General features: G+C 34.8%; 2 protein-coding genes across 3 annotated transcripts; both read right to left on the bottom strand.

The window, feature by feature from the left end:
• Window positions 1-3015: 3015 nt before the first annotated feature.
• Window positions 3016-6543, bottom strand: LOC114379667 (rop guanine nucleotide exchange factor 1-like). 2 transcript variants are annotated; one of them, XM_028338358.1, is made up of 5 exons: window positions 6054-6543; window positions 5831-5965; window positions 4979-5499; window positions 4293-4649; window positions 3016-3740 (listed from the first exon to the last, which is right to left on the bottom strand). In XM_028338358.1, exons 1-5 carry the CDS (start codon window positions 6307-6309, stop codon window positions 3303-3305), a joined length of 1707 nt encoding a protein of 568 aa, XP_028194159.1. In that variant the 5' UTR covers window positions 6310-6543; the 3' UTR covers window positions 3016-3302. The 2 variants fall into 2 exon arrangements, with proteins under 2 accessions (XP_028194159.1, XP_028194160.1); XM_028338359.1 differs by having other exon boundaries at window positions 5831-5947; window positions 6054-6539.
• Window positions 6544-9531: 2988 nt separating this feature from the next.
• Window positions 9532-14083, bottom strand: LOC114379668 (L-ascorbate oxidase homolog). Its single transcript, XM_028338360.1, has 8 exons — window positions 13713-14083; window positions 13474-13583; window positions 11587-11857; window positions 11370-11469; window positions 10905-11250; window positions 10381-10746; window positions 10192-10270; window positions 9532-10086 (listed from the first exon to the last, which is right to left on the bottom strand). Exons 1-8 carry the CDS (start codon window positions 13866-13868, stop codon window positions 9880-9882), a joined length of 1635 nt encoding a protein of 544 aa, XP_028194161.1. The 5' UTR covers window positions 13869-14083; the 3' UTR covers window positions 9532-9879.
• Between the last annotated feature and the right edge of the window lie 246 nt (window positions 14084-14329).

Here is a 14329-nt window from a genome sequence, read left to right as displayed (position 1 = left end):
AGTTTATTTAATTTATTGCAGAAGCTTACATACAATACTAACAAGTGTAGAGTTTCAAGTCAAAAGATAAGGTACATGCATATTGAGAATTAGATTTTTATTATTAAGGTTTATATGGTTTAAATGTAAAGTAAAAGATTTTATTTTACTAGATGAACCTTAGTTAAATGGATACATTGAAAAGTTATTTTTTTGTCTCAACTTTTAAGAGAGCTTATTTATTATAAACAGAGAAGAGAATTAGTGGAGAAACACAATACATGAAAAGAGTGTTTGAGAAGAGAGATTGTGAAATAAAGTCATTTTGTTGAGAAAGAAGTGTCTTTATGTGAGAGTGTTATCATTTTTTGTAATCATTGAGTGAGGTACTCGGGTTTGTAGAGTGATACACTATTTGAGGTAAATTAGAATCTTATAATTATTTTTTGTGATATTGAAATATTTTTTTAGACGATCCCATGAACGTAGGTAAGAGACATCGAATCACGTTAAATTATGATTGTTATTATTTTTCTATGGTATAATTTTTATTGTGTTTTTATGATCCTTTGTAGGTATGCGTAATTTTATTTGAGAGAGGGTTAATTACCCAACAAAAAGACATTCAATAATGATAAAATTAGAGATAATATTATATGATTTTATGAGTATTAAAAACGAGTTATTAAATTTAATATACGCGTATGAGAAAGATACGTGGCTGAATAGGGATAAGATAAATTCATAAAAATACTTTGTACATAAAATGAGCTCTTGGCTATTGTAAGTTATTGTAGAAAATAACAAATGGAAGCGAAGCCACATTATACAGACGCTTTTATTGTATTACTTGGACGGTAAGGCTAGAAGCCCTAAAATTATGACTAACGTAGCGAGCTAGACCTATATATATATATATATGGTGTTTATTTCTTGGGTGCTTCCTATATGTAAAATGGTTAATCAATTGCATTCAACTGCTTTTTTCACAAACCAAAAGTGGTTCAATATAGCTAAGGTTTGGAAGGAAGCACAGGATAGAGATATTACATTATTACTTCTCTTACACAGGACAAGCCCTAGAATTAGAGGACGTGCGTTCAGAGAGCTACTCAAAGTGTCATAGAAATTGCTTTGATTGCTTCTGATACAAGCAATAATTCATGTCCAAAAATGGTAGTTTGTAATTTGTAGGACTTTGCTCACTCACGGGTCCAATAGTTGACTTTATGAATCAAATTCAATTTATCTATAAAATAAAATCAAATCCAATAATAATATTGATGTTTTTGGATGGACATTTATAAAATAAAGTTCAGATGATGAACTAATTTTGTAGAATTGATTTTGAATAAAAATGAATTTAAAGTAATTTAAATTAACGTGATTGATTTTTATTTGAATATCATCTATAAGAAAAACGTGATCTTGATGTAACTAAAATAGGCTTTGATGCTATTTGAAGAACATTAAAGTCTATTTTTATTTAGGTAACAACCAAAAACAAAAATGTTATTTGAGTACTTTAGTTAGAATTTCTTTCCTATAAAAAAAGTTAGAATTTCTTTCTGGAGTGGGTAATTATTAAAACTAGGGAGAGACGTGTCTCTCTACATATTTTAAATAAAAATAAAAGAAAAGGGAAAAAGATTTAAAAGTTAAAAAATAAGACTAATAAAATATAACTAACAACATAAAATTAATGGATAGTTATTAAAAGATAGTAATAGAAATTTAAAAACTAAAAAGAATTCAGTAAATAAAAAAAACAAGATAAAATTATCTAAAATGATAAAAAAAAACTAAAAAGGGATATTTCATTTATTAACAGTGTAGACAAAAAGGAAAATTTCCTTTATTAATAGTATAGACATAAGGCTTTAATGTTCGTGTGTAATTATTTTTAGATTTATTATGTTATAACTGACTATTTTGATATACGCGTAAACAAATAAAATAAGTAGATAGATTTGTAGCAAATTTTTCATTCAAGTTAATTTAATAAATAAAAATAAAATATATGCTAGAAATCTCTTAAAAATTAAATGAATGGGTAACAAAAATAAACAAAGACGGCTGCAAAAGTGACGGAAGTTGTTACATTTTCATCATGGCAAGAAATCTCCGAAATTCAATAATGAAGTGGTAAGATTGAGTATTTTATTTTCACCACCAAATGTAACATCCATTGCAAGAATTGAGGAATGAGGAAGTTGCAATCCATATCAGAATAAGGAAAGAGCACCATAAATGTTGGATGAGCTGCATTTACTCGTTGCCAATCAGTATCCGAGAAACTCGGAATGCACAAGCTACTTCCAACTATCTGCCTATTTGATTTCACATTTTTTTTTTTGTTATTTTGACGTGAATTTTATATATGAACACAATTCATTGACGGGAATCCAAATATACACAACGAGCATGCTTGTTTGCATGTTAAATTCACCCTGAACGAGCCACGTATGTGAGGTGAGAAGCAACATTAAGTGTTGAGTATGTTTCAAAACATGCACATATTATGTCTAATTCAAGACTCTGGTAAAAGATAAAAATCAAGTCAGACTAAATTTTGGCTTCCAACATGAAACTAAACACGGAATTTTGTAAGAGAAAATTAGTGTGGTAATTACAACACTTGAGATGTCAACATACAAGTATTGTTCATGCTCTAGTCTCTACTATTCTAGCTTGCTTCGTAGTGGTCAAACGCTTGATTACCCGACTTGTTTAGCTGTTTACTTGGACAATAATATACATGACGAACACTGCTGATGGCAAGACATTTTACACTTTCGAGTGTATCTTCACAACTTGTCAACTTGTTTTCTTTACATGCACACTTTTGATATTATTGGAGTGCACATAGGTTATTACTTTAGTAGCTATTTTAAGAATTCATATCACTGTCTTCAACTAAAAATAGTAGATTTTTAAGACTTGGGATTCGTCGGCATTGCTGTTTCGGCGTGGCTAAATTTCATTTAATGTTACGGCAGTGAGGAGAGCAGGGGTACATCAGCAAATGATTAATGCTGAATCTCGAATGGGTTATGTAGTCCAGAACTCAACTTAGAAAATTTGGCATCTGTAGAAAAAACAATATCATGGCCTATCTCTAGAAATTTATACTGGGGAGGAAACATTTTTAACTAATGATCCATTAGCATGATCATTCAACATAATCCTACTAGTTCTGCCTAAGAATATACAAAAATTAGACCCACATATACAGGGAGCAGGACCTAGGACTTTAGCCAGATCCACATTAAAAAGACAAGAGATGACCATCTTATGGATGCAAGTCATACTAACTGTAGAACTCAGTCTCTTTCTGGAGCATCGCCAGATGCTCTTCTTGCACTGAGGTTTCCGGCATATGACCAAACCCTCTCAAACTCAGATGTGGCCAACTTTTCAGTCTTCGAATCTGCACCCTCCTTTGGAGCATTCCTTTTCACATCATGTATCCTTGCAGGACTGCAAGGGCTCCCAGTAACAGGAGTGGAGGAACAAAATGTTGGCGTTGCAAATGGGGAGGCATATGGGGTGTGTTGAATTGAGAAGGGACTAGGAGAGAATCGCTTCTGAATGGGCATGCCACCAAAACCTCCCCTGCTGAACAACGAGAGAGAATCTGCAGCTGCACACCGCTTTATGCTATCATCTACATATAGGACATCATCTATCCTGGCCATTATGTTAAAGGCCAAGCTCTCCATCACTCTTGAATAACTTTCAAGAATAGACTGTCCAACATCCTGCAATGAAAAGAAATTCCACAGAAGCTTATTTTCTGTTCCAAGCCACCTTCTCCCAACCACAATCCTCTTAGTAATTGTACACTAATCACAAACCATTTATAACACCAGAATAGGTAAAAACGGTTACTTGTCATGGTTTCAATTAAATATTGATAGAAACCGTACACTGAAAAATGTTACAATCAATCATCAATGTGCACAATGAAATCAAGAGAACACTAGTATGTATTTTGCGTGGAAATTATAAACCATTTAATATCAGCAAATTCTTCATATTCTCTTACTAATTACTTGTGCAAAGAAACCCCAATAGTTCTTTAAACCATTATCAGGATTTTACCTTGGAATGGTTGCTCAAAGGTTTGAAATAACTGGCACTAACAATAGAATTTCTCAAATCATATATATAAAATATTCCACATAGCCAATGCCTTGACACAAAGGCCTAGCTAGGAACCATATATTCCAAGCAGTGGCCACATCTTGTAGATGAACTGAACAAATTATGAGTTCAATCCAAACTAAGGATTCAGGGGGAAAGTAACATACCTTATTATATTGAATTTTGGCCATATCTAGTGCAGTCTGAGGGAGCCCTGGAAATCTGTGTTTCAAGCTTTCTAGAAGTGTCTCAGCCCGTTGGGCAAGAAAGTTGTTCTTGTTCTTCTCACCGTCAGCAACAAGTCCCTTCACCTTTCCACCCCAAGACCGTCTGGATTTTGCTGAACTTAGATGTTTCTTATGGTCCTTCAGCCTCCATACATGTATAGCAGCCTCAATTCTATTAGCTATATCCAGAGTGTGGTGCTCTGTTGAAAGATCCAGGCAATCAAGGAGACATTCAGGCGAGAACTGGTCTGCCGTTATGTATCGATAGATTATATCCCCTAGACAAGCCTTTCCATTCTGCATTTCAGTTGTCCAAAAGAACACAAAGCCATTTCAGTCTTCAGCAAGTTCTAGCATATTTTCAAGAATCAATAATTCCAACTACCTATCAAGAGATTATTGAATTCCTGCCAATATTTTACTTGAACTATGATTTGGGTACTCAAACTAGACATTTGATTTGACAAAATTAGTAGTGTTGGGCCACTCACAGATGCATGATTAAAATTTATAATTGATGTCTTTCTGACCATTAGTAGCATGATACTCATACATTATAACTAAACAAAAATTATGGCCAGGAGCTTTTTTATTTCCTTTTTGCAGCGCAAAGCATCATTACTTACCTTGGGCAAGGACTCAATGTAGGCACCGGGAATTTCCATTTCAGCAAGAACAGAAGTATTAATTGCAACAGCAGCTTTTAGAATCTGATTGGTGCAATCCCTACACTGCTGCAACCTTTTCCTACTTTCCTCGGACAAGCCATTTGGGGGAAGCTTGGGAGAGGGAAGCCACCATTTCTCCTCTTGCCTAACCGAAGGTCTACCATAGGCATCACAATCCTTGGAATCACCCAATATAATTCCCCGGTCAACATACCAAAACTGTGTGTCATGAAACCCATCAAGCATATTAAGCAGCATCCCATCAAGCTTCTTCAGAGCCGGAAGATTGATATACAAATCCGAGCGAGGCCGCGTGGCCATCACCTCATAGGTTCCACCCCCAGGAAACTGCTGCACAGATGGCACTAACTCCACAATGGAATCACTCACACATAACAGCCACTCCATTTCTCTACGCCACATGGTTTTCTTCTGTGGCGCCAGCGGCTCCAACCTCCACAGTTCGCCAAAAACGGTTGCTGCAATTACAATCCAAAAACTCGCATTTGACACCTTGAGGAAAATCATTTTTAAGCTCTATTTACATAAACTTCTCCCTAAGCACTTGTAGGAGGAAAAAAAATCAAGTTTCTTTAGTAAACCAAAATCAACTTACACACTTAATATTTATAGAATCTCTTTCATCTAAATTCTAAAAAATCTGAAGTTTATAAGTTAATTATAGGTTCCGATAGAATATCAAATCATTTTAACATCTTATTATTGTTGTTTTACAAGTGGTTATGGTCAAATGTATCTACAACGTTGTGCAAATTAATTACTTAATTAGCACATAAGAGAGTCACTAACCAGAGAGATTAGTTATTGCATTGGAGATTGCAAGTGCAGTACACACCCCTTTTCCGCCTCCAGACATGTCCTCTCCCAGAAGCAGCTTAGCAAACCTCTCCTTCATCATTTCCACTTCTGCAAAATGCAGTTGCTCTTCAAATTCAACATTATCAGTCGGTTAAAGGACAAAAAAAGAAAGAAAAGAAGAAGCTATTTGCGTAGAAGGGAGAGGAAAGAGTACCCGACAGATCGAGGTCACGCTTGTGATCCCAAACGACGACGTCTTTGCCGCCAATGACGGGAAGCATTACCTGTGCCGGCGGGAAGTTAAAGTGAGCAGCGACGGGCCGCGGCGAGAGGTTGGCGGAGCTGGAAGCTCCCTCGGCGTCGAAGCGGCGTGCGGAGAAGCTGCTGCAGCTCTCGGACTCGCTGACATCAGCACTGAGGCTATAACTCCCACAACGGTCGGAACCATCTTCGGACGAAACGCTCCCCATTGTTCCCAACAAATCTCAAAACATTGATTTCACACAATGGCGTTGCTGCAACAGTGAGTGAGTGAGTGAATAATTGGTAAAGTGTGGGTTAATTGGTAACCTTCTCTTTCACTCTCTGAGATAGTGTTCTAGTTCTTGTGCTGCTCATGATTTGATAGGGCCAAAAGCAAGAAAAGAAACGCCGTTTGCAGAGACTGTCTTTCCGTCACAGCACCGTTAAGTTAAGCACCCGACACGCTCCTTTTCCGTAGGGTCCATTCCCTTTTAGTTGCACTTCGCTACGTGGCATGCGCTGGTTTGTTGTCTTTGAGAAACCGTTGATCTGGGATCACCATGGAGGGAAGGGAACTCCACATGCGAAACATTGCACCAAACGGACCTTATCTCTGCATCGAGATATGTGTAATTCTAAGGAATATACGTCCAAGGTTAAACTGTGAAGTCAAATTTTTTAAAAAAACAAAAAATCAAATTCATTCCAAAGTTCTCGAGTGCTGAAAAATTAAAAAATAAATAATTTAAATTTAATTTTTCAATATATAAAAATATAATGAATTAATTCTTAAAATTTAAGAATTAATTATGAATGAAAAAACATGGCATGGCGCAGAGAAAACTGACATTGTGTGTAGCTGAAGTATTCCCATTTCCATCACGTTAGCCTTTAGTTTTATTACATATTGCATTGCATAGGCTTTTTTCTCGCTGCTGCTAGTGTAGTACAGTGCGGTAATGTGTTTGGTACAGAACAGGAAAACCAAGCACGCGTCGCCTCCTCGAGCCAGAAATCTTTTGCGTCACGAAAATCGTTTGCAAATTAGAGGGGCTAGCTTTTTCATCTACTCCAACTTTCTTCGTACCCGTTGTTTTCAGTCCACGACCACACTAGTGGAACCTGCTTCTTTAGGGTCAATTCTACGCTACATCAACAACTAGGTGTAAAGTTTTGTACCTGTACACTAGAAAAATGGCCTCTTTCATGCTAGGTTTTTCAAGTTTTTATATTTTATGTCCAAGTCCCCGTATATTTTTACAAAGAAATTGTCTATAATCAGTAAAATTTAGGGCTTAGTTCTTGTTATCATCAAGTTCTTCATTCGTCTAATCTGCTAAATGCTACCTTTTTCGGTGCGGGTTAGGTACCCGAAAAGGGACTTCATCGGTGTTTGTCTGAGTTGTATTGTATACCTAGTGTATTGAATATTACTTATGTTTTCTTGTGATGTGCTCTGTCTTATATATGACAACAGTTACCAAGTTTGTAACTGTTCATAATGTCAATTAAAGGTGTCGTGCAAAGAGTGATAGTCGGTTGGTAAGTGCCGACTACCTATGGTTCTCGTACTACATAGTTCTTAATGTGATCATTTTTTTGGAGGCCCTAGTTTGATCATTCAGATCGCTTCCTTCCCTTTTTATGTGTAGTTCCATTCCTTCACCAGAGCTCCTCAATAGAGTCTAGCATAGATATTCTCAAATGGAGAATATGACTAATCATACTTTATTATATTCATGATATAATGGGTACGTAAACTAGTAAATAAGGAAATGTCAATGTGGTTGAAGGATGATTTATTAATATATGCAACTTCGTTTAATAGAAATCATTGCAATACACCTTTCATGTATAAGTTCTGTGAAATTCAAACAATTTGAGCTTTTAAATTATTGGACCATTCTATTCTTCAATAAGATTAACACAATTGCTGGCTTAAAAATAAAAAAGATTAACACAATTGCAATGTAATGTGATCCCTTGTTGAATGATCAAATTAATAAATGAAATATTAACGGTGGAGATGTCCTAAAGTCCAAGAGAAATTAAAAATTTAATTCTTATTACTCTTGACACCCAAATGCCTAGACATTATTTTGTATTTTTTTTTGGTGTACTGCCTATACATTATTATAAATTGAATATGACAGCATAAGTTCAATGAAACCTGCACATGGCTCGTTTGAAACAATAATTTCTTCAATAAAATAATTTATAGATAACGTGTAAGCGTACAGCCATTCCCTTATTACAAGCCAAAACAATGCACTTAAGCTTCTTCTTTCCATAACTTTACTACTACATGGACCACACTGAATTTAGATTTTTTTTTTATTTAAGTAGTTTCATTAGAATCTTTAACTAATGAGTTCGAGACCCTATTTAGCAACTTAAAGCAAATTCTGGTTTTAAAAGCTTACTTGGACCTACATAATTATCTACATAATCTTCCTTTAAAGTCGTAGTTTAGACTAAACTCTTCAATGGAATAGAATCAAGTTATACCTAATTAAAATTCAATTATAAAGCATGTAAAGGCTATAATTTTGATGATAAGAGTTACAATGGATTAAAAAGTATATATGTATGACGATTAAAACGAATATTTTTAAGATAGAAATAAAACATAAACATTATGAAAATAAAGATACCAAATAATTAAACTTTTAACTTTTGTTTAACAAAGTGCAAAAACGTGGTTTGGTATAATGTATGAAATAAGTCTGCGATACTATCATTTCTGATTAAAAAAAAAAAGCATTCCTCGAAAAGAAAAAGAACCCCAACACACTGGCAGATCTGATTCTGACTATTGACCCACTTGTCTAAATAACTTTTATTTGGGTCAGGATTTGGGCTAACATTCATGCTTGGGTTCCGTGGGCTTATGTGAGTCATTAACCCAATGTTCTGTGGGCTTGTCCAAATTATTTTTTATCCCTTAACGGAAAGAGTGGTATAATAGCTAAATAATATGAGCTGGAAATAAATTTCTCAAACTTGTAAAAATCTGTGACGAGTAATTATAAATCTATGCTAACAATTCAGTGTTACAGGTAAAGAATAGACACCAAGATTGTTATATTAGGATGGTACTTTTTATAATATAAAAAATTAATATAATTTATAATCTGTGACCTTATTTTGTGATTTTATTAATAATTTTAATTTACTTTTGGTCATTGTTTCTTTCGCTTTATTTAATTTTTCATTTGGAAATATATAATTTTGATATAAATAAAAATAATTAATATTGTAGTTGATTTCAAATTTTAATGACCAAAATTGTAGAAAGGACTCATAATTCTGAATAGCCTAGCTCTACGAAATATGGTAGCTCCTGAAAGCTTATGAAAGCGTAAATTACACATTCATTTGAAAGATCGATTAGGAAAGAAGTATTTGAACATTGCATAATTTTAAAACAAGGGTCGTGTCTCAGTGTCTGTCTCAAATACATGTTGAATTATCGGGTCAAACAACAGTACAATGCTTCAAATGCAAACACAACACTTCAAATTCACTTAAGGGTACACATGTAGATAGATTGAATAAGTTGCGTCATTTTATTATGATAAACTATAACAGAAATTTGCTAAGACATCATAGAAATTTATTTATTTAAAAAAATAAATCAATGGTGGCAATTTAATTATTATGACAACAAGATGGTGATTTTGTAGTAATACAAAGAAATGGTAGACGAATTTGCAAAGAATGGGACCAAGTGGATCCCTACATAGCTAGGTTGTTGATAGACATGTTTGTTGTGTGGGATTTGATTCTCATAAAGATCATCTAGTTGTTCTGCCTGCAACTTTGCCACAGAGAATAGCATTCTTAGGAATTGGATATTCATCCCTAATGGACCCAACTGGTGAATACACTCTCAAATAGAATTGTTGTCCAAGGTATTGTCGTGCCCAAAATTCACTCCTCACGTTCCACATACCCACATTATCTAATGCCATGTAAATTGCGGTCCATGACTTGGGATATACCTGAGACAAAAAATTTATCATTTAGTTGTTGTTGTTGCTGCAACTGGATTATGATCGCATGAAATATGCCAATTGCCAATCAAATACAACTAGCTAAGTACTAACCTGTGTGGTGCTCCTCGATACTGCATCTCTAAGGTTGTATTGGTTACGACTATTAGGTGTCCACACACCACCATCCATTCTACATCATAAATTAATATGCCACGTTAAAATTTTAGTGATATGAAAGTGAAAAGTGTAAAATTAAAGAATGGTGGAGATAGTATATGAATGTGGAATATGAAAGCCTACCCTACAACCCAAAATGAGTATCCATCAATGTGCCAGCTTTGGATGATGTTTTCATGGTTCTGAAACACGATCTCGACAAAGGCTCGAAAATCAGCACCCATGACTGAGGTGTCAAGATACATAGGTCTACCAGAAGGACTATCTGGTATGCTTCCAACTTGGAAAACCCTTCCAATGTTGAAGTAATCTGCCAGCTTCAAAGGAGTGTCAGCTGGTCTGAATGATACACTGTTCACTGCGTATCTTTGCTTCCCATTCACTTGTGCTGCTGAGCTCACCAGTGTAATTGTCCTACTAATGTTTATTAAACCATAGTGGTAGGAGCCTTGTGGATTTGGCCTTGGTCCACTTGCTGTCAAGTTTGTCCTGCAAATTGCACACGTTTATTGTGACTTGTGAGACAAAGCAATTAAGGTTTACCAAAAATGATTCATCAAATGAGTAAAATGTGACAAGATGTAAACAATGTGTCAATTGGATGTATGCATTATGCTAATGAAGGAAAATGTGTATAGGGGAATTACCTGATAGAACGAGCTTGTTTGATGGACCAATCGATTTGAGTGGTTGGGCCACCGAGAATTGGTCCAGAAACAGATTGTAGGGAGTTACTGTAGTGAAGGATGGCAGTGCTTGTTAGGATCTTATTAGTGAAACGAGTGGAAACTACAATGTAGTAGTCCTTGGGTGCTTGATCAGCTGTGATAAGAACGGAATAAGATTGTCCCACATGAACATCTAACGAGGAATACGTGGTTTGAATGGTGTGAGTTCCCTCAACTTCCACCAACTTCATGTCGTGGCCTTGAATCCTAAAGTTGAGTGTGTTTTGAAGCCCAACATTTGATATTCTAAGCCTGTATGTTTTCCCTATTGTTGTCCATTAAGAAATGAAAAAATAATTGTTATAAACAAACTTCAATAACCTTAAACCAAAATGCAAAGTCCACATATGTAAAATAAAGAAATAGGGCATAAAAAAGGCATACCTTGTATAGCTGTAAATGTTGTGCCACTTGGACGACCATTGATGAGAACGGCTTGAGGGAATGGAAGTTTGTGTCCAAAATCTAGAACACTCTGGAGCTTCTGAAATCATATAAGGAAATCACATGTCAATAAAATGTAGAGGTAAGAGAAACAAGAGGCCTACACGACTATAACACACAAAACTTTAGACCAATAACATTTGTGTTTGATTGTTACCTTGTGATTGATTTGGTACCAATCTCCAATAAGAAGGGAGAAATCACCAGCTGGGTCAGGGAATGGGACAGGGATCCTTGGTCTGCTAAGGATTTTGATGGCACCAAAACCACCAGCTGCCTTGTGGAAAGCAAGAGATGGAAAATAGAAGAAACTTCCAATTTGATCTTTGACTTGGAGTGTGTAGGTAAAGTTCTTCCCAGGAGGGATGGGACATGTGGTTCCATAAACTCCATCTTGGTAAGAATTTCTCCTTTGTTGAACACCATTCCTGTTGCATGCACCAAAAACAAAATTAGAGTGCCATAATGTAAATTTCTTTTCCTTTTCTAAGTTTTTAATTCATTCACATCTCATTATGCATGTTGTTGTTGTTTATTGTTTTTTCCGTTACAAGCAAATTATTGTTCAGTCAATTATGGTTTCTGTTAAAATGACATGAAATTTTCTTTGGGTTTAAGGCAAGTGTAAATGCCCAATTGCCCATTGACATTAATGAGTCCAAACCAAGGATGAGCCTCACTCGTGAAGAATTTTACTACGGTATGAGACATGACTTAATTGCTTAAGGGCTTCACTCGTGAATAATACAACTTCCAGTTAGCTGGGCTTGTAGTTGAATGGGTTTGGTCCGTGATGTAACTTAAAGGGCCGAAGTGATGGGTGAGAGACACATTTATTATGTCAATGTCTTGTTTTTTATACATCTATAATTGAACAAAACTATCATCCTCTCTCCTCATCAATAACAGAAAGAAAAAGAAATATGGAGTTGCTTGCTTACGGCCTTTGGAATCTAACATCAGACAAATTATGGAAAGAGGCTTCTAATATACAAAAGTAATTAAGATTGTATCAGAACAGTCTAAATGATTGGGACCAGATTTATCAGTCACAAGTTTGCACAATTTAAAATATTGGTGAAATAAAAAATCCGTAAAGAACGACCAAAATTAGATACAAATCATTCCCAAAATTAGTTTAAACTATTTTTTTTATAAAAGAAATCGGTTTTTTATATATTTTTTTATATTTTATAAATGAAATACATGTGTATAAAAATTACACAAAATGATTATTGAAATATTTCTTTTGATATATATATATATATGGTGAAATCTGTTCTTTAATATATTATATAATAGTATGTTTAATTAGCCATATATCTTATGAATCTCAATTCCCTTTCTTTTTCCTTTTTAAAGTAAAACATTGAATGATGTAATCCTTTTTCTAAATCATTCAATACATGGATATTTTTTAGTAATAAGAAATAATAAATTTGTTAAAAAATGAAATAATGAACTAAAGCAGGTAATAATTAAATATATGTGTGTATACTATTACTAGTACTTGTTTTAACTTAGATTCGTCTACAGTTGAATGCTTTCACTAATTAATGAGTTAACGAGTTTTAAAAACAAGGCTACTCTACCAAGGTACACGCGTCTTGATAAAAAAAGGATGAATCAAGTAGAATATAAAACTTAACCATAACTAGTTCTATTGAAATAAAAAGGAAAACAGAATAAGACATTTTGGACGAAGCAAGCCATGCTTTAGTTAAAAAAAAGTGCACCACTTTGCCAGTTGGATTACGTTTAACATTTTAAGAAGTGGCCGCGTTAGCGTTACCCATGACCTGCACTGAAGAAACTTGTTTTGCACCCTATTTTTTATGTACATTTCCACATTTCTAACCTCCTAATAAATAGGAGTATGAATTAATTAGAGCAATAAAAATGTTAGGCAACAAGTATATTTATTGTAACTTGACGTGCCATTCTATTTTCTGCTCTTAATAGTTTGGCGAAAGGTATTGTTGACATTAAAAAAAAAATGAAGCGTTAAAAAGAAAGAGAGAGTTGTTAGTTACAGTTACTGTACCATGATAGGAGAAACGGCTCGGTCAAGTTATTGTGCACGTTAATGATCAAATTGTCATTGGTAACGGAATAGATTTCAGGGCCTGGGAATTGGCCATTGATAAGAATACCCTGCGAGTGCAAAACATATTAGTATACACCAGCCAACAAGCATCAAAATCACATACTATCAAAAGAATAACAAATTATTTAAAAAAAAAGAAGCAAAAAACGAAGAAAGAAACCATGTTAATTGTTAACCTGTTGTTTAACTCCGAGGGGATAAATGTCACCGTAGGTAATGGTCCAGTCGAAGAATCTATAAGGGTCCTCCGCAGCAACGAAAGCGAATTCCAAAAGAAGCAAAATGGAGCAGAAGAGGGCACGTAGTTGCGATGGTTTATTAATCAGCTTCATGTTGAGCAGCAAAAAATGGTTTGGACTTTGGTGTTTGAAAAAGAAAGAAGGGGCAATGAATTAAATGAAGGAAAGAGAAGTGTAGAGAGGGGTTAGAGTTGAAGTAACAAGACGCACACACCTTGTATATATATATACATTAATAGTGAAGGTTACTAACTATAAAACAATTATTATTTTAACATTTGTTTGCTAAAGTGGAAGAGGGAATGAAACTGGTTGTTGGTTTGGCACGAGCGAAAAGGGAATGGAAAATAGAGGCGGTGGCTGCCTGTGGTTATATTTATTCAGTTTGCAACTTAGCAATGTTGAAGCTGTAGGCCGCGAAATCTGACGTGACACGCGGTATCTTAATCGGATTTAATTTTTTCCCTAAACAATGATATTTGTACGCGGAAACAATTATAATGGCTTTGTCGCTTCTGAGACATTCTATGTATGTTGTTTGGCTGTTGGCTGTT

Source organism: Glycine soja, chromosome 12 (genome assembly GCF_004193775.1).
Source record: "Glycine soja cultivar W05 chromosome 12, ASM419377v2, whole genome shotgun sequence".
NCBI classification, from domain to species: domain Eukaryota; kingdom Viridiplantae; phylum Streptophyta; class Magnoliopsida; order Fabales; family Fabaceae; genus Glycine; species Glycine soja.
Note: the sequence above shows the minus strand (reverse complement) of the source record. Positions and strands in the feature narration are given on the sequence as shown.

Bases quoted from the DNA above. Each gene is read 5' to 3' on its own strand.
- LOC114379667 (XM_028338358.1), bottom strand. From the start codon at position 6,309: ATGGGGAGCGTTTCGTCCGAAGATGGTTCCGACCGTTGTGGGAGTTAT. The intron at 4,650-4,978 runs GTAAGTAATGAT...ACTGAAATGCAG, and splicing joins ACATTGAGTCCTTGCCCAAG to AATGGAAAGGCTTGTCTAGG. The intron at 3,741-4,292 runs GTATGTTACTTT...TTTTCATTGCAG, and splicing joins CCAAAATTCAATATAATAAG to GATGTTGGACAGTCTATTCT.
- LOC114379668 (XM_028338360.1), bottom strand. From the start codon at position 13,868: ATGAAGCTGATTAATAAACCATCGCAACTACGTGCCCTCTTCTGCTCC. The intron at 11,470-11,586 runs GTAACAATCAAA...ATATGATTTCAG, and splicing joins GGTACCAAATCAATCACAAG to AAGCTCCAGAGTGTTCTAGA. The intron at 10,087-10,191 runs GTTAGTACTTAG...TTTTTGTCTCAG, and splicing joins TATCGAGGAGCACCACACAG to GTATATCCCAAGTCATGGAC.